We start from the raw sequence: 21,706 nt of genomic DNA, 5'->3' as shown, positions 1-21,706 counted from the left end.
CTAATATTGGTCAATTTATTGCATATATCCAGTATCAAAAAACACAAAACAGTGAACAAGACACACATAAAAACCCCCCATAAAATCAAATACGTTCCATCGACTATAAATGGCCAGGCTGTGCAAAAAATAGTGTGAATCTATGGAGTGCACTCCTATCAAAAAGGACTCACAAATATTATTGATTGCAATCCGTGACCACGTCTGAGGAAGTCCATTGGACGAAACGCGTCACGTGCTTGTGACGTCCGTACGTGGGCGGAGTCGGTCCCCCGTGCCTCCATGCTCTTCCTCTCGCCACACATACCGCTGTCTCCTGCAACATACTGGAGAGCTACTGGACGCCAGAGTCATCACGCGTAACCGAAACCTGATGGACAGAAGCATCTACCGGCTTGGAGGGATCCGGTCGTGAGTTAAGATCCAATGCTTGAATAGCACATTGCAATTGCAAACCTGTCCACGTTAGCGTTGATGCATGCATATTGATATCTAAAGTGCTCTGCTGTGTTTGGCTTGAGAGGTTTGACACGAGGATGCCAGTGTCAGTAATGAGCATGTACATGTTTACTAATACATAGAGGCGTGCTACAAGCACACGGGGTTGACCCACGGTGGCCACCGTTTTGGATGCCGCAAACCATCAACGTTATTGAAGCCTGGGCCTGAAGATATATAGGATTGCAATCAATAATATTTGTGAGTCCTTTTTGATAGGAGTGCACTCCATAGATTCACACTATTTTTTGCACAGCCTGGCCATTTATAGTCGATGGAACGTATTTGATTTTATGGGGGGTTTTTATGTGTGTCTTGTTCACTGTTTTGTGTTTTTTGATACTGGATATATGCAATAAATTGACCAATATTAGGAATAGGTTCTGGCTCCTTTAGATCGTTGTGATTAGTTGTGATTAAGTAATTGACAAAAGAATGGGAGGAGCACTGACAGGTGAAAATTGCTCTGGTTCTAAAGGGGTAAAAACCCTCAGTGGTCAAGTAGTTAAAAAGAGATATTAAAACAGAAAGAGGATAGACGTGGAATGATGGGATAAGGAATAGAGTCTAGGGGAAAGCTAGAGAGGAAACCTTTGGCGTTTCTGGAGGACAGATACTGTTCAGTTAACTGGGGAAAATATGTTAGAGCAACACATGAAAGGGGTCAGTATGGATAGCAAACAGAATGGCTCTCTACAAATTAGGCCCTAGGTTATACATTTATTTCTCTTTATAGATGACTCATCTATAAAGAGAAATAAACGTATAACCCAGGGCCTAATTTGTAGAGAGCCATTCTGTTTGCTATCCATACTGACCACTTTCATTTGTTGTTCTGATGAGCTACAGTATACTAGGCTAGCTAAAAAGCAGAGCTCGCTAATCCTTTCACCAATAGTAAATGACTAGAAATACTGACAGTTAGTCAACTGGATCAACTTAGTAAGGAAGGAAGAGAATGGCACAATTTATGGCTGAAGTCTCTTTTCATAAATTTTTGGACGCAGCTTGAGGCCTGAAACCTTCTAGAAGCACTTTTCTGAGTGCTTTGTGATTTGAAAAGCTCTTGCTAATGTAATTCTATGGGTGTGATCCCACTAGAGGGATGTGATTTTATAAAAATACCCCATTAGCTCTTGCATTAGCAAGAGCTTTTTCAAATCACTAGTGCTTCGAGAAGGTTGCTGGTTGGTTTGAGCCCTTATTTTAAGAAATGTGCTTATCCTCACTGGCAATTGCAAAATAAAATCAACAACCAAAAACTGTATTTCTTAGTGAAAAAAGTAAAATGCCCAAATGTTCAAAATTGTATGCCGAAATAAAACAGACAGACACATTGAATACTTGTTACTTCTGTGAATGACCATAAAGCATATTGGAAGAACTCAACTGTGTTAAGCAGAATTACGTGTTAAGCACTGCATGTAATGTAGTGCATTCTGTTCTACTCATTCTGCGGTCAGACTTTACATATTTAATGCTGCTTAATGCAGTTTGCATATATCCCATCATCACTTACATTTTCTGCTGTTTTCTATGGTGTATATTTATTTTTCCTTATGGGTGGGAATGTGGCTACAGAAGGTGCCACTTGTTCTCTCTCTGGGGATGAAATGCAGGGGATTGTGGGAGAGGGTGTGGCCAGCATGTCACTAAACATCCTTTCAGTGGTGGAATATGGAGGGAGTGTGTGGTCTGAAGAACAGGGTTGTCATCAGGACAGCCAGGCTCCTGAAGGATGCTTAACAATGCACTGTGGTTATTGGTCATGTGACTCCTGTAATTTAGGATGTTGGGATTACTTTATCACTGATTGGTAAGGGAGTGGCATGACAGGTGAAAAAAATAAAATAAACACTTATACTAGGTTTTAACATATTTTTTTTTTCTTTTCACAGGTGAACGGGACATCTGTTACACCGCCACTGCGACTCTCGCCTGATGTTGACATATTCATTAGTGGCTCCAGTGTTGTGGTAACAGCAGGATTTGGTCTGAAAGTGAAGTTTGATGGAAATCATAAAGTACAGGTGACAGTTCCTGAAAGCTACTCTGGCAAAGTCTGTGGAATGTGTGGAAACTTCAATGGAAATGCAGCAGATGACTTTTTAAATCCAGATGGTCAATTAGAATCAGATTCAACAAGTCTTGGTAACAGCTGGCAAGTAGACAATGACACAAGGTAAAATGTTTCTCTATGGTTACATTTTAATATTTGTGCACAAATGTATTTGTCCTAACTAAAATATATTAAAAATGTTTGTGGCTGACCCTAACTTGTCATGAACAAATATTACAGATGCACACCAGGGGTTGAAATTGAGCCTGACTGCACTAAAGAGGATGAAAACATCATTAGCAGCAACAGCTTCTGCGGGCTGATTACTGATAAGAACGGTCCATTTAAAGACTGCCATGATGTCATTGATCCATCCGTTTACTTTAATAACTGTGTTTATGACTTGTGTGAGACCAACATGGATCCAGAATTGCTGTGTGATAGTCTTCAAGCCTATGCAGAGATCTGTCAGGACAGTGGCATTATCATTCAACCTTGGAGAAATGACTCTTTTTGTGGTAAGTACAACACTGTTTTAACTTATGGCTGTTCTGAGATATATGAGATATATTTTTTTACTCTTATACCTTTGCATATTGAGCGGACTTGTCTATGAATGAAAGAACAGCTGCCACTCTACAACTCTGTATGCATATGCTTTATGTTATAGGCTTATCGTCAATCCAGGAATATTTTCATTTTATTTTTGGGCAGTGTGGTGCAGGTTAAACCTCTCCTGGATATTGATTGCTCTGGGAAATGTTTCCAACAGAGATCTAGACAGCAAGAAATCATTATTTCTCTGTAGAGTGGTGGATTTGGAGCTAGAATCCTTGGCTTGATCTAATTGCTGTTCATCAATTTTTTTTATACAAGTGCCACAAAGCTCATTGGATGTCACAAAGAAGACAGCAATTAAGAGCCTCAAAAGTTTCAAACATTTTTCTCACTTTTCAACTCTAAGGAGCTTATTTGTAAAAATGGAGGTTTGAATTTAAATCATCTTTCTTTCTTTTTTTACCTGGTTTGAAAACACCACTTTTTTAAAGCTGTATTTATAGAAGGATTATTACATTCTGGTCACTGGTCAGTACTCAAATTCGCTCAAATAGGTGGTCCGAAAGTTCATTTATTTGAATGGAGTGATGAATTGCTAGCTGCAATTAATACTTCTCACTAAGTCACTAACATAAGTAGCAGTAGCAGTTTCTGGCCTATTGTCATACTCTGAGGCCACATGCAGCTACTTGTTTAAGTGCCAATCTGCAGCAGAAGTGTTTACCACTGTCCACCACTTAGGATTGCTTTCTATGGCATTGGCCTCAATGAAAGTGCTGACCAGTCAAGTGGATCCCCAGGTTATAAAAGTAGTAGTAGCACATGATGAAGCTGATCCCAGGGGGTTGGAATAGGAGGAAAACAATATGCTAAAATACTTTAGGGCAACTTTACACATGTGAAATCCTCGGCACAGATGACCCTAACTAGCCGCCTTGTCCGAGAATACTCTATTGTTTGTACTGGCCTTAAATCTCGCTGAAATTCCCTGTCGCAATAAAAGCAACTTGTAAAGAGACACATAAGAGCAACAGCTTGGAGTGCAGTAAACTGGTGAATTGGTGTATTCATGTGTTATTTTTTTTCTTATTTGCTTTATTCAGTAGAATGAATTGTAACAGCAATGCTTACTACTGAAAAAATGAACAATTCTTAGAATTTCTCACCATTCCCTGCTTTGCTATCCCTGAGGGACCACTGCTCACTTTTTAGGAAATCCTACAGCGAAGAGGATTGAAAGCTTCACTCCCACACATATAGACCTACCTAGAATTTTATAGTATAAAGGTCTGACACAAAATAAAGATCTTTACAATTTAAAAAATATGTATTTCTGAAAAAAATAATAGTTTCTGAAAACTCGATTGATTATGCAATTTCCTTTTTCTTTTAATTAATTTAATTTGCTTAAAATTAATACAAAAGTCAAATACCGTATTTTTCGGACCATAATACGCTCCGCACCATAAGACGCACCTAGGTTTAGAGCGCAAAAACCAGGAAAAAAATGTTTTACAAAACCTGGTGCATCCATGGTGCAGGGGCATCTTGTGGATCTTCTCCCTCCCTTAATTATGTCTCCTTTTGTACTTTGTGTGTCTCCTTTCTGTCCTCTTCTGCCCTGCTTGTGTCCTTCTCTGTCCCTATGTCCTCATATGTGCCCCGTGTCATTATCTCTGCCCCCTGTCCTTGTATGTGCCTGATTTTTCCTTATATGTGCCTGATGTTTTCTCATTCCTGCCCCTTGTGTCATTATCTCTTCCCCTGGTGTCCTTTATATTTGCCCCCAGTGTCCTTATCCTTGTAGCTGCCCCCAGTGTCTTTATAGCTGCCCCCGTACATATAGCTGCCCCCCTGTACATATAGCTGTCCCCCCTGTACATATAACTGTCCCATGTACATATAGCTGTCCCCCTGTACATATAGCTGCCCCCCCTGTACATATAGCTGCCCATGGTGTACTAATTGCTGCCCCCGGTGTACTAATTGCTTCCCCCCGGTGTACTAATTGCTGCTCCCGATGTACTTATTGCTCCCCCCGGCGTTGTCATGTCGGCGTCCCCGAGCACCGCCCTTAATCCTCTCTGTCCTGCCTGTCACTTAGTAGCGTGAGGCTTACCCCATAAAGTCGCTATGAGAAGCGGTAATCCTCCTTGTAAACCACAATCATTATACTCTGCTCTCAAAAATGTTGTTGTTGTTTTTGGTGGTGGTAGTGGTGGACGAATCTTGAGATTGTGGTAATCAAAATAAACAAAGTAATACATGAAGATATGCTAAAATAAATGTTTCACTTCTCCACAGAACTAAAGTGCCCACCAAACAGCCACTATGAGATCTGTGAAACAGCCTGTCCATCTACTTGTGTCAATCCAGGAGCTCCAGACACATGTTCTCTCCCCTGTACTGAGTCCTGTATCTGTGACGCTGGATACATCCTTCATGGCACAAAATGTGTTCCAGATGACAAGTGTGGATGTTGGGATGATGATAAGTACTATCCTGTTGGCTCTGAATTCTGGACAGATGACACTTGCTCTACAAAATGTAGATGTCCTTCACCAGGAAGCGGATTAGTCTGTGACAGCGATTCTTGCCCCAGTAACCAGTACTGTGGAGTTACAAATGGTGTTCCTGGCTGCTATTTCTTCACATATGGTGTTTGCAGAGTCCACAATGATCCACATTATGATACATTTGATAGACTCAATCATGACTTCATGGGCCTGTGCACTTACACTCTTGCTAAACTCTGCAATAGCTCTTCTACCATTCCACATTATTTCAACATTGAAGCAAAGAATGAACATCGAGGAGATCCCACTGTGTCTTTTGTGAGGCATGTTCTCATTGAAGTCCATGGTCAGAAAGTTCAGATCGTGAGAAATGAGCAAGATCGGGTTTTGGTGAGTAGAAATATTTCCCTTTTTCAAAACTGATACTTGAGAAAGGCATATGACGCTTACATGAGTGTATTTATTTTTATATTCTAACAGGTCAATGAAGTCTGGACTTCCCTCCCAGTAAGCTTGGCTGGTGGAGCAGTAAGTGTGACCTGGAGTGGAAAGTATGTCACTCTGCAGACAGATTTCAGGCTCACTGTCTCCTATGATTTAGATGTTAATGTAGATGTGAAGCTTCCTAGCAACTTCTCTGGATTGACATGTGGAATTTGTGGTAATTACAACAATCGCAAATCTGATGATTACATGATGCCCAATGGTCAACAAGCCAAGAACTCTGAAGAACTGGGGCATAGCTGGATAGTAGAAGATGATGATCCTCTTTGTAATAAGGATGATCCAGTGCCTCCACCCCCTCCAACTTGTTTACCAGATCAAGAAGAACTGTATCAAAGCAATGCATTTTGTGGTCTGCTGATAAGCAAAGATGGTCCTTTCCATGTATGCAACTCTGTTATCAGCCCAGGAGGATTCTTTGACAGTTGTGTCTTTGATATGTGTGCACTGAATGGAGATCCAGGAGCCCTGTGCAGTTTATTAGCTGCATATGCAGATGCTTGTCAGAAGGAAGGAATATCAATCACCTGGAGAAACAGCACCTTCTGTGGTAAGTTCCTCGACATCGATAGCATATTTCTTACTTGAAGGTCAGGAACTCGTGTGTGTAAACTAAAGCATCAACCACTTTAAAAGTGAAGAAAAGAAACGTCACTAAGCAGTGTGCAGCTACTACATTATGCGTGTTTTGAACTCAGTTATGGACAATATGTACAAAATTATACCATTTTATTTCATTTCAGCACCTGCTTGCCCAGCCAACAGTCACTTCAGCACCTGTGCCTCTGCCTGTCCAGTCACATGTGTACAGCCACATCAACCAGAGAACTGCAGCCTGCCATGTTCAGAAGGATGTGAATGTGATCCTGGTTATGTCATTAGTGGAGGATCATGTGTTCCTGAATCCCACTGTGGTTGCATTGAGAATGACATTTATTATAGAGTAAGTAGGAAAGGAAATTATGAATGCCTAACCCTGATTATTTTTTTTAATTATGTTAAAAGTAATTTCTGTAAAAAAAAAATCTACTTGTACACTTTCAGGAAGGAGAAGAATTTGTAACAGATAATTGTGAAAACAAATGCATATGTGAAGGAAATGGCTCTCTGAACTGTTCCCCAATGTCTTGTGCGGAAGATGAAATCTGCAAGGTCCAGGGTGGATTGCTGGGCTGCTACGAACCAAGCACAGCCATTTGCCACATCTATGGAGATCCTCATTATACAACGTTTGATGGCACAGTCCATCACTTCCAGGGATCATGCACTTACACCGTGACTGAAACATGTGCTAACACCACCCACAGCTTTAGTGTCATCACACGCAATGAGCACAGAGGTAACCCGAGTTGGACTGCTCTTAACTCTGTCAACATTACCATAGATGGAACCCAGATCTTCATTGAAAAGGACAACATTGTGCATGTATGTATAAAAAATATGGGCATTTTCTTACACTATTCATGGCAATGGTTTTAGTGCTCACATGGTTTTCTGTTTCTTAATAGAGTTTAAACCTTGAAACCTCTGAGCTTGTATAATTTCATGAGCACATATAGTCATGCTTTCAAACATTTTATTTCTGAAATTAATTTTTAATTATTTCTTATTTAATGAATGATACATTCCAGAACATATGTGAATCCTTTAAATAAATGCAAATAATGTAGCCTACCTTTCTCTAAAAGCTATTTCAAAATTGCTTTGAAATGCTTATTTTCATTCTTGATGTACCATTTTCTTACCCCATATTACTTGTATAAGGGGAATATAGCATATTTAGACAAACATGAAATGAAATACTAGCATTTCTGGACCCAAATCCCTTTTATGTGACCTCAGCAGAGGTTTTGGTGTCACATCCAATCCTTCAGAATCCCCTTTTCCCTCTCCACGTTTATAGTTTAGCTCAGGCTTATTTATTAGTTAATTATGTATACAAACTCTGAAGATTAATCATAGTGATAGAAGACAAAATGTGCTGAAACATTGAATGTCTTTGTGATTTAAGAAAGCAATACTATACTTCACAGGAGGTAACATTTTGAGAGAGTAAACTAGAGGCATATCTCCTGATTTCCACCTCTTGTGTCTCATGTAATCCGAAATCTGGGGCAAATAGAAGTCAAGATCCTTATATATCAGATTGAAATGAAAACACCCTTTTTTATTGGAATTATATTTTAAAGGACAACAGAAGCAAGAGGTATATGCAATACCAGTTGCCTGGAAGCTCTGCTGGTCTGTTTGGCTGCAGTAGTGTCTGAACCACACCAGAAACAAGCAGACAGCTATTCTTGTCAGATCTGACAAAAATGTCAGAAACACCTGTTCTGCATATGCTTGTTCAGGGTATATGGCTAAAAGTATTAGAGGCAGAGGATCCACACAACAGCTAGGTAACTGATACTGCTTAAAAGGAAATAAATATGGCAGCCTCCATATACCTTTCATTACAGTTGTCCTTTAACTACTTTAGGACCAAGATGATTGAAATCTACGCCCTGTTTTGGTGGTTACCTGGCTGGCAGGGCGTAGATTTCAATCAGCTGCCACAGTGCGCATCCGCCATTTTCGTCGCTCCCGCCAATCTCACCACTGAATCCCCGCCGTGTCCCGTCGCAGCTCACTTGCTCTGCCTGTCTCTATGATGGCAGAGCCCTGTGAGCCAGTCAGGAGCTGATTTCATTGGCTCCTGGCTCTGTCTTTCAATGTAAGCCGCTCCCACTGGCTTACATTGATAGACATGGTTAGGAACCAATGAAAGCGGCTCCTGACCAGCTCACAAGACTCTGCCATCATAGAGACGGCAGAGTGGGTGTTTTGAGGATCCCGGCGTGCGGCGGTGATGGCGGTTGCAGTTGGTATATGTGGCGATTTGTCAGGATTCTGTCGTTATTGTACCAGCGGTCTCTGGTCCTTAAAGAGAATCTGTATTGTTAAAATTGCACAAAAGTAAACATACCAGTGTATTAGGGGACATCTCCTATTCCCCTCTGTCACAATTTCGCCGCTCCCCGCCGCATTAAAAGTAGTCAAAAACAGTTTTAAAAAGTTTGTTTATAAACAAACAAAATGGCCACCAAAACAGGAAGTAGGTTGATGTACAGCATGTCCACACATAGAAAATACATCCATACACAAGCAGGCTGTATACAGCATTCCTTTTGAATCTCAAGAGATCATTTATGTGTTTACCTTCTGTCCCCTGCAGCTCTGGAAGAAAGGATCAGCCTCACAGCCTGTCACTAGTATTCAGTGCATGACTGCATACTAGTGACAGGCTGTGAGGCTGATCCTTTCTTCCTGTCTGTAATTCCTCAGTATGTGTCAGCACAGCTCCTTTCACAGCCTAACAGAGGAGGATTTTTATCCAGCTCTCTTCTATCACTGATAAGATAGCAGAGACACTGCTGGCTTATGTAAATAACACACACACTGGAGTGTGCATAGAGTGGCCTGGAAAGGGGTGTGCATAAACAGACCAGCACCGAAGAGTTGGCAGCCTTCCAGACACAGGGCGACAAGTCTGACAGGGGAAAGATACATTGATTTATTACAGAGACAGTAATCGTAGAAAGTGCTGCAGTAAGCCAGAGCACATTAGAACAGGTTTAGGAACTTGTAGGATGGTAGAAAAAACGTTGTAATTTTTGTTACGGAGTCTCTTTAAGGGGGCAGAGACCACTGGTACTTAAGTGGTTAAGTTCCTATGTTCACACTGTATTGTCAGAGCTAACCATTTGCCATTCTTGAATACACTTTAGTTTAACAAGGCAATTTTTGTTCTTGCTTGTTGTACCTTTTCATTTATAATACAGAATTTAGAAAATATGTTATAATCACCAAAGCTTGATGTTATTGAAATGTAGAATCACTTGTTTTAGAGGTGTGATATTTATATTATGAAAATTTAACATATAGGCAGGTCTGTTTTAATTAGAAGATACCATTTTACTTGTTACTTTTACGTCATTCTGAAATATTCTCTAATTGGACATTCTTGTATTTGTTTTTACAGGTCAACAATATAGTTGTTGATCTTCCCGCTGAAGTATCAGGCACAATAATTACGCAGAGTGGCCAATATGTTACAGTCAGCACAAACTTCGGACTTGAAGTTCAATTTAATGGTGACCATGAACTGTTCATAAGGATAAATGAAAAGTATAAAGAGGCGTTATGTGGTCTGTGTGGCACATATAACGATAATCGTCTTGATGACTTCATGACACCTGATGGCATTATTGTACCCAATGTCAATGATTTTGGAAACAGTTGGAAAGTTCCAGATGAGGGATGGCCGTGAGTATCTGAATGGTTTAGAGAGTTATAACCAAAGCTTATAGTTTACTTCATTTGTTTGTAGAGTACATATTTCAGTCTTCAAAGGTTAACTTTATCATCTTTCTTTAATACTGGGATTATGCTGGTTTTAGTCTTGTAAAAATGTTAACAAAAATCAAAATTCATTGAAAATGAGCATGGGTTCACAATCTCCACCTACGCCAAGCCACCCCCATACATTTTGGATTCATCTCCATCCCCAGGGATGACCCAGAAAGAACAGTGATGGGTGGAGATGGATGAATGTTTTGTCCCTTTGCACACCTCTGCTCTAAACAAACTCGCAGTACAGTACCGTTTATGTTTTCCTGCAATGGCATGGAATGTCTTTGGTTAAAAATGGCCTTTACCGGGGGGGAGGACGTCTCAACACCATTTTGGCACCAAGTTATTGTCGTATCAAGGGATATTAGACCAGATCTCTGCTGAGATCTGTTCTAAGATAAAGTAAGCCGTTGTGACAAGGTGTTAATGATAGATATCAAATAGTATTAGCTATTGATTGTTTACCACAAATATTAGGTGTATGCCGGGTTTTACTGTCTTAACGTTGAAATACAATCTGGCATACCAAACAATAAAAGTATTTCTTTAAACTGTTTATTGATTGTATGGTTGTCCTACATGCCTTTGTCCCAGCGTATTGCCACCTATTTGAAAATCACAATACCTCTCTGGTTACACTACAGCTAGTGCTGGAATCACCCACTTTGCATGTGTACCTTATTTCAGGTTCAGAGAGTTGTGCACAAGGGACAAACCAGTTGAAGCAGATAAACTCCATGCTTTATTTGTTTTGTATAACAGTCTAATCTACTGCTCTGCATTCATCAAAGGGAAATCTCCTCACAGCTGAGAGAGCCTATCATGGTGCAGCTTTCCATCATTCCATCAGTTGAAGTAAAAGTTATTTAAGTAACCATCTCAGACACATTTAAATCAGCATTTTTTAGACGATATAACTGAGGCAAACCTGTTGGAGCAGACAGCAAATTTTGAATGTCTTTATGTGTTAACAACATTTTAAATATATACAGAAAGAGTTCTAAAGACCTAAATATATTTTGTTTAGATGTGATTCTACTCCACCACCTCCACCAGTCTGCTCTCCCACTGTAGAAGAAGAGGCCATTAAGAAATGCTGGATATTAAGAGAAAGCAATGGACCATTCAAAGAATGTCATCCTCACCTCCGTCCACATCAGTACTTCCAGAGCTGTGTGTTTGACCAGTGTGTTACGGGAGGTGATGATGATCTCCTGTGTGGGGTCCTGGAATCCTATGCTAAAGCTTGTGAAGATTTTGGTATAGTTTTGGTAGACTGGAAAAACAACACAATTTGTGGTAAGATCAGGCATTCAATGTTTAACATCAGCTTCAAGAACAAACACCAATGGTGACGATGAAAATAAACGGATGTTTTATTTTCCACAGATCCCAACTGGCCAACAACAACAACTACTACTCCTCATACAGCAACACCGACGCAAACAGGTACAGGATATTTACACAACACAACACTGGTAAAAATAACTGTTTTTTGTAAACTAATGCAGTTGGACCAACAACTCCATTTGCAACCTTTCCTTCAAAAGACCACAACCAACTTCAATATCATATAGTATGGCCAATTTGTTCCTTAAAGAGAACCTGAACTGAAAATAAAAAGTCAAAATAACCATACACAGGTCATACTTATCTCCTGTGTAGTCTACTACTTAATCTCTCTCTCCTCTTCTGCGTCCTGTTTGTCCACTGTGATAAATGGATTTCTCAGTCCTCCATTTTAAAAATGGCCACTACCCCCTAACAGCTTCCTGGTCAGCACACTGTTAAACTGCAATATCACCTAGTTGACCCATAGGGACGCACGGACATTACCTTGCACATGCAGTTGTAACTGACAGCTGCTGACATATAACTGACAGCAACTGGTATATTTCAGTTCTGACAAAATATTGTCAGAACTGGAAGGGATCACTGTAAGAAGAAAATGGTGAGCCTCTGATGTTTTATTTTCCACAGATCCCAACTGGCCATCAACATCAACTACTACTACTACTACTACTACTCCTCATACAGCAACACCGGCGCAAACAGGTATTTAATGTTTATTGACACTCTTCTTAAAAGTCACAATCAATATGAGAGATGAAAACTAATGTTCTATATTTCCATAGATCCAAACAAGCCATCAACAACTCCATTTACAACAACTACTCCACCAACCACAACTACCATATTTACAGGTATGACTTGTACATACAGCAAATCTGAAATCATGGTGATTCTGATTTCATTGCTTGTGTAGGGCATGCATACAAAAAGGGCTGGCACCACAGAATAAAAATAAGCTCTTTATTGAAATGCCATTAAAATGACATAATATTCAAAAAATAGGCTTTGGCGGTGCCAGCCCACTGTTTTGATAGCTCTTTCTCAAGCCATGCATGCTGTACGGGCCTCATTGGTACTGAGACCTTTGGCTTGGGCACGCAGGAATTTCTCTTTTTACTGCTCCTCCACTCCACGATTTTTGCAATTGCTTGTGTAGGGTAAATATGTCAACAATGTTTAAGTGGAAGTCTGGCTTACCTTATTTTCTAGTTTGGAATAATGCCAGGTGTAATTAGAACTAATTAGCATGCATTTGAATTCTATCATTTTTCTCCATGTCGCTTGTTGAATACATTTCTGCTCCATATTTGTCTTAATGACAGCTAGTAGGTTTGTGAATTTCTAAATATCTGGTTGTAATTATAACAATACTCCAATTCACTTTAGTCTACTTGACATGTATCCTTTATTTAAACATTGTATACAAAACTCCCCGTGCCCATTAAAAAGAGCAATACTGCAATGACTTGCCTAAGCTAATCACAGCCGGCTGTGTCACACACCACGGTCTCAGCTGCATACAACCCATGCACATGTTGGAGCTGTCTCAGCGTCGCACAACGCGAGACCCGGATGTGACTTTAAGCCTTCAAGCCCTCAATTTAAGCAAGGCACGAAGAGTTGTGTGAGTCATGTACTAGATATATAAACAATCCCTCAAGATACAGTGCAATATGTTAGTGATATGTTGGTCAACTGAGGAGGACTCCTTTAACTTTAACTTACTGCTCCAGCACTGACTGTCTGAATGACAATACTACGAAAATCAGGCTTGGAATTGCCAGGATGCGGTCCACATTGAGTTAAATAGTGTGACAGGGCACGCTGGGAGGAGTATGCTAATTTACATTGGTTGCTGGGAAGTGAAAAGTGGAAGGCCGAACAACCGCCCACTAGCATCTGACGAAGGCTGGTGGGCGGCCGATACTAGTGATGCAGTGAGCATAGCAGTGACGTCACATCCGGGTCTCGCGTTGTGCGACACTGAGACAGCTCCAGGGGTTCCCAGCATAACGGAAATGGCAACACACGGACATCCGTAGCGGAGGGTGGACACGCAACCTGCAGAGACGCAGAGCACACCAATAGGACTGTTCAACAGATCCAGGCTAAGAGGGACAATGCGCAGGAGGTGGTGAGAGCCCTCAGCGGCAACCCAGCTATGCAATGTGTGCCAATGCTACTGCTAACACCCTGTAACGCTGCATGATAAGGTCCATGAGGTAACCCTCTGTAATTGAACAGAACCCTGCTACTAACACATTCGCCTGGCATTAACCCTTGCATGTGAAGCTGAGACACTATCGTGGAGTCATTTGATTACAATCTGCTGAAAGCAGACAACACAAATTGAAACTCCCGGGAGTTGTATGTGTGTGAACATGTGCATGGGTTGTATGCAGCTGAGACCGTGGTGTGTGACACAGCCGGCTGTGATTAGCTTAGGCAAGTCATTGCAGTATTGCTCTTTTTAATGGGTACGGGGAGTTTTGTATACAATGTTTAAATAAAGGATACATGTCAAGTAGACTAAAGTGAATTGGAGTATTGTTTGAGGAAGTTTGAATCACTTTTTGGCTCCCCTATTTAGGGTAGACATTATAATCGTTAATGCTTCTAGCGCAGGATATTGTTGGATTGCATTGTTGTAATTATAACAGGAGCTAATGATCTATCTTTGTTGGGAGTACTTATTCTGCTGTTATCTTTCCAAATCGTGATTTCCCCTTGCTTCAGAGGCATTGCTTCTCATTTCCTGACTGAGGGGATGCAAAAAATAATTAATATATGACAGAGATCAGTGGCGTAGCAATAGGGGATGCAGAGGTTGTGACCTCACCAGGGCCCTTGGGCGAAAGGGGCCCATCCATCTTATTAGCGTTTAATCGGTGCTATGGTGAGGTCACAACCTCTGCATCCCCTATTGCTACGCCACTGATCTCTGTCATATATTAATTATTTTTTGCATCCCCTCAGTCAGGAAATGAGAAGCAATGCCTCTGAAGCAAGGGGAAATCACGATTTGGAAAGATAACAGCAGAATAAGTACTCCCAACAAAGATAGATCATTAGCTCCTGTTATAATTACAACAATGCAATCCAACAATATCCTGCGCTAGAAGCATTAACGATTATAATGTCTACCCTAAATAGGGGAGCCAAAAAGTGATTCAAACTTCCTCAAACAATACTCCAATTCACTTTAGTCTACTTGACATGTATCCTTTATTTAAACATTGTATACAAAACTCCCCGTACCGTATGCTGATAATTAACACCTCTATGTGTGCATTAAATAGTGGTAATCTTAAAAACTTAACATTTTCTTACTCTGATTAAACCTCTCTTGACACTTTAGCTGTCCTTGGTAGGTTTTGGTGCTCCATATCAATAGAGTGTTTGGGGCCCCATGTAAAACTCCCATCTGGGCCCCTAAGCTCCTTAGTTATGCCACTGACAGAGATATAACCCAACCCCAGTGTATTGAAACCCAAAATTTAAAAAATGGCCAGATTTCTACTCTAAGCCTATATTTTAGCTGATGAAAATAATGTTTGAAACTCTGTACCAATTAGAAAACACATTATGCACATTTTACAAGAGAGAGTCTTAGGCTGCAGTTGTTGAATAACAAAACAATTTGATTTTTTTGAATATTCTTCATTATCTTTTGTTACTGTGAATACATGACATTGACACTGCTCATGCTCAGAACCTTTGTGAATAGTATATGCTAGTGTTTTCGAGAATGTGAAATAAAAAGTCTATTTTAAATTGACTTGCTTTAGATGTTCTGGGACCTGATTAAATTATAACTTTCATAGATCTCAAACAGTATATGTCCATAATTAAATTTAGAGGAATTGTTCAAAAATCGTTTTTTTATGCTTTAAAATTAGAAAATCTTCTTGTATTCCCAGAAAATAAATTTCTGTAGAACCCTTTGCTCTTACCAGAGAAAAAAAGAAAAACTTGGTTTATCCTACTTGGGAATATTGTCCCATTATATACTTGGCATTTCAGACAAACTGTACAACTGGCCCATTTATTTTATATTTTATTTTCAAACCATACAATAACCAACCATTTTATATTGTTCTTTACAGATGTAAGTTTTTCACCAGCAAGCACACCTACTACAACACAGTCTGCACCTTCAACAACTCCTACCACAACTGCAACCAGTACTCATACAACTACGACTACGACTGCAACTACTGCAACTACTACAACTACAGCCACCACAACTACAACATCAGATGTTATTAGTAAGTAGAAATAACTGCAAGCATTAATGTCTTTAATTGATATTAAACAGTGCCGAATACATAACACACAATTTGCTCACTCCCAGCTAAAGCAATTTCCTACCTTTATCTGGTCAGCAGGCACTAGTCAGCCAATCAGGTGTACTGGCATACGCCCTTTGCCTGCCATACCAAATCTAGCAGGAATTGCATAAATTAGGCAGCATTCAGTTGGGAGACTTTGGTTGGATGCAATCGTGGATTGCATCTGTTACAGGGACAATATGTAGGCACATCTCCCACATGGTCCCCTCCCTAACCACTCACCTGTCAACTGCATTCTGGAAGCAGCAAAAAAACAAACAAAAAAAACCCCAAATACATAATTCTGCATTTGCAGCATTGCATTCAGGGGCATAAATAGATGATTTGCATATTCAGGAGTGATGCATCATAGGAAACCAATGTTGCTATGTTAATGCTGAATTATCACAAACACCTTCTGTTTTAAGAAGACACAGTTACTTACAAGAATGATAAGAGGATCCTGCCAAAAATGGGCTTACAATGTAGGAGGTGGGGAAACATGCTATACCACAATAAGGGTAAATGGAACTGTGGTTAAAGATTGGAGAGTTTGCAGAGCTGAGTTTTCAGGACATTTTTAAATAAAGTAAGGTAGGAGGAAGGCTAGTATGAGGAAGAGGAGTTCCTGGGCAGCCTTAGAGAAGTCTTAGTGCTATATGTGGGAAGAGTTTATTAGTAGGGAAGTGAATAGAAAATCATTGAAGGAATGGAGAAGGTGGTTAGGGATGTCTTTATATACAAAGTGAGAAATGTGAGTGGGACAAGAGTAGAGGAGATGTTTAAATACAAAGCACAGTTATTTGATTCTGAGGTAAAATAGAAGTCAGTGTAGAGGTTTGCAGAGAGAAGAAGCAGTTGAGGGGAAGTTAAAATGAATATGTTTAGCTGCAGTATTCATGATGGATTATAGACATGGGAGTCTATTTAGAGCAGTGCTGGGCATGCTGCAGACTGTAGGCCGAATTCCTAAAATTCCTTCCCTCCTCCATCCCTCCCTGCAGAGTCATGAGCAGAAGGAAACTGAGGGTTAACACTCACCTACTCACCACTTCCTGTGTCGAGTCTCCATGGCCAAAGGGCGTCATGTGACATGCTGTCATGCCCTGTGGCATTGGAGACCCAACGCAGAAAGCGGTAAGTAGGTGAGTGTTAACCCTCAGTTTCCTTCCGCTCATGAATCTTCAGGAAGGGAGGGAAGAAGCACAGGAATCAGGCCGCCTAGTGGCAGGCCAGATTTACAGTGCACTAGTCCATGGGCCATAGTTTGCCCAGGTCTGTATAATGGAATACCAGATAGAAGAATGTTGCAATAGTTGAGACAAGAGATTGACGGGGGGCACATTTTATCCAAGCTGAGTTTCAGGTATTCATAAGCCTTCCAAAATGATATGGCTTTCACGCAGCATGAGACTCTGATCAGGACAGATTGAGACAAGTAACAAATAGATAAGTAAATTGTGTGCCCCCATCATACAGATGGTATTGTAGGCAGAAGTAGGTTATGTGTTTGCTAGAGGAGGAGGTGTAGGGAGAGAAGATCACAGGACATAAATTGAGCCTTGGGCACACCAATAGGCAGAGAAGAGAGAGAGAAAGGGTTGCCACAGAATGAGATTTTGAACATGTAGTCAGATAAATTGAAAGTGAAAGCATTGATAGTGTAGGGTCAGGAAGAGAAGGAAAGGTTGGTCTACAGTGTCAAAAACAGAAAAGAGATCCACCAAGGAGCATAAGGAGAGAGATGCCTTGTTACTTGGCTCTGATAATCTGCAGAGGTCACTGGTCTCTTTTGTGCCAGCCACCTTTGTGTTATCGATTAGCTGGAAAACTATATGGTATTTGTGTTTTTCTTAAGCAGAATTGTTTGTTTTTCCAAGTCACTACATTTATGCACTGTATAAATGAAATAGTGACCATTCATAATTGGTGATATTTATTGTTTTAAAATATATGCCGATTAAATCTTATGATTATAACTGGAACATAGGTCAGATATTGCTAAACAAGAGAACAATAAACAATCTATTAGAGAATATAAATGCAAAAATATGAAATAGATTTTGTACATCTAGATTGACAGGTATTAGTGATGCCTAGTCTAATACTGATATCACAAATTGGCATTATAGCCAAAGTGGTAACCGAAACAGGAGGCACAATATAGTGTAGCAAGGTGTATAGTTTAAAGTGGATCCGAGCTAAACTTTTACTCATTGCATAGTTGGGTTCATTTCATATAGTTTATAGCGCATTCTTCAAGCCAAATACTTTTTTGTTTTTGTTTTAATACTCTAATTCCCTATAGACTAAACAAGCCTCGCCCACAGCTCCTTTTGTGCCTTGGCACTCTTAGAACCATGTAGCAAGGGCTTATGAGAGCTCAGTCTGGACAGGAGGAGGAGGGGGTTACTAGCCAGAGATTTCAGAGGCAGAGGGGAGGAGGAGGGGGAGTGAATTTGTCACAGGCTGACCTGAGGGTTGGAGATGCTATCAGCTTGCCTGTGTAATGTGACAAGCAAAACATGGCTGCCCTCATTGTATCACAGGAAGAAATAATCATAAAATGTTGAAGTTGTTTGCAGCTAGATATGCTGTACAAGCTATCTAAATTTTAGATAAGATAGTTACTTGCTATAGTTAGTTTTCATCTCAGATCTGCTTTAAGCACAAGACTATAAGAAGTGACTCCATGCAGGAAACCAAGCTGTAAAACATACAGTAAAGATTAAATACTCTCTCAAGGAAGCAAGACCCAAATAATGTGTAATTTTATTTTTTTTCCAGGTACTGGAATCTGCAGTGCATCAGGGGATCCTCACTACAACACATTTGACGGAGGAGTGCACCATTACATGGGCAACTGCAGTTACACACTCACCAAGCCATGTGATGCTTTGTCCAGTGAATTCCCCAATTTCCATGTGTATACTACAAATGAGTATCGGGGCTCCAACACCAAAGTCTCATATGTCCAATCTGTGCATGTGGAGGTGTACAATACAAGCCTCACACTGCTAAAGAATAAAAAACTGAATGTACGTAACCCATTTCTCTTTATTACTTAATTTATATGATTAATATACTTAGCAAAATACTGTTCATGATGTTGAAACTTTGTTATCTAGGCAAATCCTTGTGGTGGCCATACATCTAGTGATATTGCAGCCCGATTAACCATCCAATTTGATAATTTATTGAACTGGATAAAAATTGGTGCTGTAACAACAACAAGCATGCCCAATGGACAATTCTACCCATTTTGTGCCAAATTGATTGAATGTATCGATTGCAAAAGTTGGAAAATATCAGTCCGACATGATTGATCGTTTGTCAACTGTGTACGTTATCGTGATGAACGCAATGGACCACTGGCCTCTGTCCCCTATATGTAAATGTGTCCCCTAGTGCCAGTGCATTGTAAATATCACCTGCTCCAGATGCGCCACGCCCCAGGTCTCATGTATGTGAGACATCACACATGTGCCATATGCTATACGACCCATGGTGGTGGCACTTGGTGTGAAGAGTGGTGTACACTGGCTAGGAGAGACAGCGGAGGAGACCAGAAGCAGCTGGACAGACCTGGCAGTTAGATCAGGTAAGATTATGAAGCGTGAGTATCGGGGGGAAAGCACATTAACATTTGGGGGACAGCAGCGGAGGCAGTCAGGGGGCAGATAACATGAGGCTAATTCTCAAGAGGTTTCATGCTGAAATCAATTGTGAATCGGCCTGCAGTGCATGGGCAACCAACGGATCTCTCTCCAATCAGATTCAATAAGAGAGAGATCTGTCTCTTAGTTGATCTGCCCATACGTCGCTAGCTGTATGTGCACCTTTACACTCTTGACTGAACTGAGAAAGCCCGACTGATTAAGTTCTACCAAATGATCCCTGTTTTGAAATCACTGGTGTGTTCTTAAACTTTATTAATGGGGTGCAAACAAAGCCCTGACGAGAAATAATAATGAAGGTAAAACATACTAACAATATTGTTACTCTGAAATGGTTTGTGTCATTGCCACCTATGACTAACAGAACATCGCAGCTATTTGTGTCATCTCAGCAAAGAAGACTTGTAGATATCTTGCATGTAGGTAACACATTTATATTACAAATCTCCTAAAGATAAAATGTCCATATAATTCCAGGTAAATGGAAAGAGAACAAATCTACCAACTGCTCCTGATAACAGATTCAGGGTGCTTCTCAGTGGCAGTTACTTGATAGTGGAAACTAACTTTGGCCTGCAAGTGAGATTTGATGGTAACCACTATGTTGACGTTTCTCTGCCATCAACCTTCAAAGACAAGTTGTGTGGATTGTGTGGTAAGTAAAAATCTACTGTCAAGTTTTATTACTTAAAGGCCACGGTGACTAAAATCTTGAATATCTCTGGTAATTAATTGTTTTGTCTTCCAGGTAATTATAATGGTATCTCATCTGATGACTTTGTAAAACCAGACGGCAGCCTCGCTTCTGATTCCAAGGAACTTGGAGACAGCTGGATTGTTCAGCAAGATGGGGAAACGTATGTGTTAAATGATAGACTTACACCATATGTAACACAGTATCTCTATATTTCTTTAGGCGTAAACATAGTAATTGCATACACAATGACTTTTTTCTCTATACAAATGGCCATTCACTTGATCACACAATTATTGGTCTACAGCCTATAGCTGGATGTATGTCACATTGACAACTGTGCACTTGGTATGCTGTGAACTGAATATTTAGTTAAAGGACCTCTGAAGTGAAATGGATATGGAGGCTGCCATTTTTATTTCCTTTTAAACAATGCAATGCCCTGCTGATCTAGTGCCTCTAATACTTTTAACTATTGACCATGAATAAGCACACAGATCAGGTGTTTGACTGGATTTTCACCATGTGTGTTTCAGGTATGTTAAACCGACAATACTGATGTCTAAAAGCAGGACAACCAGGTAACTAGTATTCTTTAAAAGGAAAACTGTATGGCAGCCATCATATGCTTCTCACTTCAGGTGTCCTATATAGCAAACCTAAACAGAGAAACATATGGGAGCTGCAATGTTTATTTCCTTTTAAACAATACCAGTTGCCTGGCATTGATCGTTTTGATTTTTTTGGGGGGCCAAAATAGATCGAAATATTGATCATTCAGACATTATGTGGCATAGGTTTCTGGCAGATTCAATCTGATTGCATTTTCTGGGATTCTAAATTTCTAAATGTGTAATCGATAAGTGTTTAGCTACCTGTAGGCTGGAAGTAATGCTAACCTTCTCTTGCTTTCATTTCACACAGGTGGTTCGCTTTAAGATATTTAGCAAACAAATGTTCATAGGATTCAATATCTTTGTGCTCAGGGGCGTAGCAATAGCCATAGTAGCCATAGCAACTGTTATGGGGGCCCAGGTGGTTCTTGATGTGTTCACTTTGTTTCTCCACCCTCTGACTTTGTATCAGTGCCTGTGGACTATGCACAGTGTACAGTGCATGGAATT

At 40.3% G+C, this 21,706-nt stretch overlaps 1 protein-coding gene across 1 annotated transcript in view; it reads left to right on the top strand.

Annotated features, from left to right (window-relative positions):
* The window catches only part of LOC137504741 (IgGFc-binding protein-like), a 188,240-nt gene that overhangs the window by 128,946 nt on the left and 37,588 nt on the right, over window positions 1–21,706 (top strand). Inside the window, exons 56-68 of the mRNA XM_068233324.1 lie at window positions 2,397–2,680; window positions 2,798–3,075; window positions 5,420–6,021; window positions 6,112–6,685; window positions 6,879–7,078; window positions 7,180–7,560; window positions 10,157–10,440; window positions 11,555–11,826; window positions 12,663–12,731; window positions 15,987–16,148; window positions 18,999–19,249; window positions 20,366–20,543; window positions 20,637–20,745. Of these exons, the coding sequence (XP_068089425.1) occupies window positions 2,397–2,680; window positions 2,798–3,075; window positions 5,420–6,021; window positions 6,112–6,685; window positions 6,879–7,078; window positions 7,180–7,560; window positions 10,157–10,440; window positions 11,555–11,826; window positions 12,663–12,731; window positions 15,987–16,148; window positions 18,999–19,249; window positions 20,366–20,543; window positions 20,637–20,745 (3,644 nt within the window). The remainder of the gene's footprint in view (window positions 1–2,396; window positions 2,681–2,797; window positions 3,076–5,419; window positions 6,022–6,111; window positions 6,686–6,878; window positions 7,079–7,179; window positions 7,561–10,156; window positions 10,441–11,554; window positions 11,827–12,662; window positions 12,732–15,986; window positions 16,149–18,998; window positions 19,250–20,365; window positions 20,544–20,636; window positions 20,746–21,706) is intronic.

This window comes from Hyperolius riggenbachi, chromosome 4 (assembly GCF_040937935.1).
Source record: "Hyperolius riggenbachi isolate aHypRig1 chromosome 4, aHypRig1.pri, whole genome shotgun sequence".
Classification (NCBI taxonomy): domain Eukaryota; kingdom Metazoa; phylum Chordata; class Amphibia; order Anura; family Hyperoliidae; genus Hyperolius; species Hyperolius riggenbachi.
This window is presented reverse-complemented; position numbering and strand designations above follow the sequence as displayed.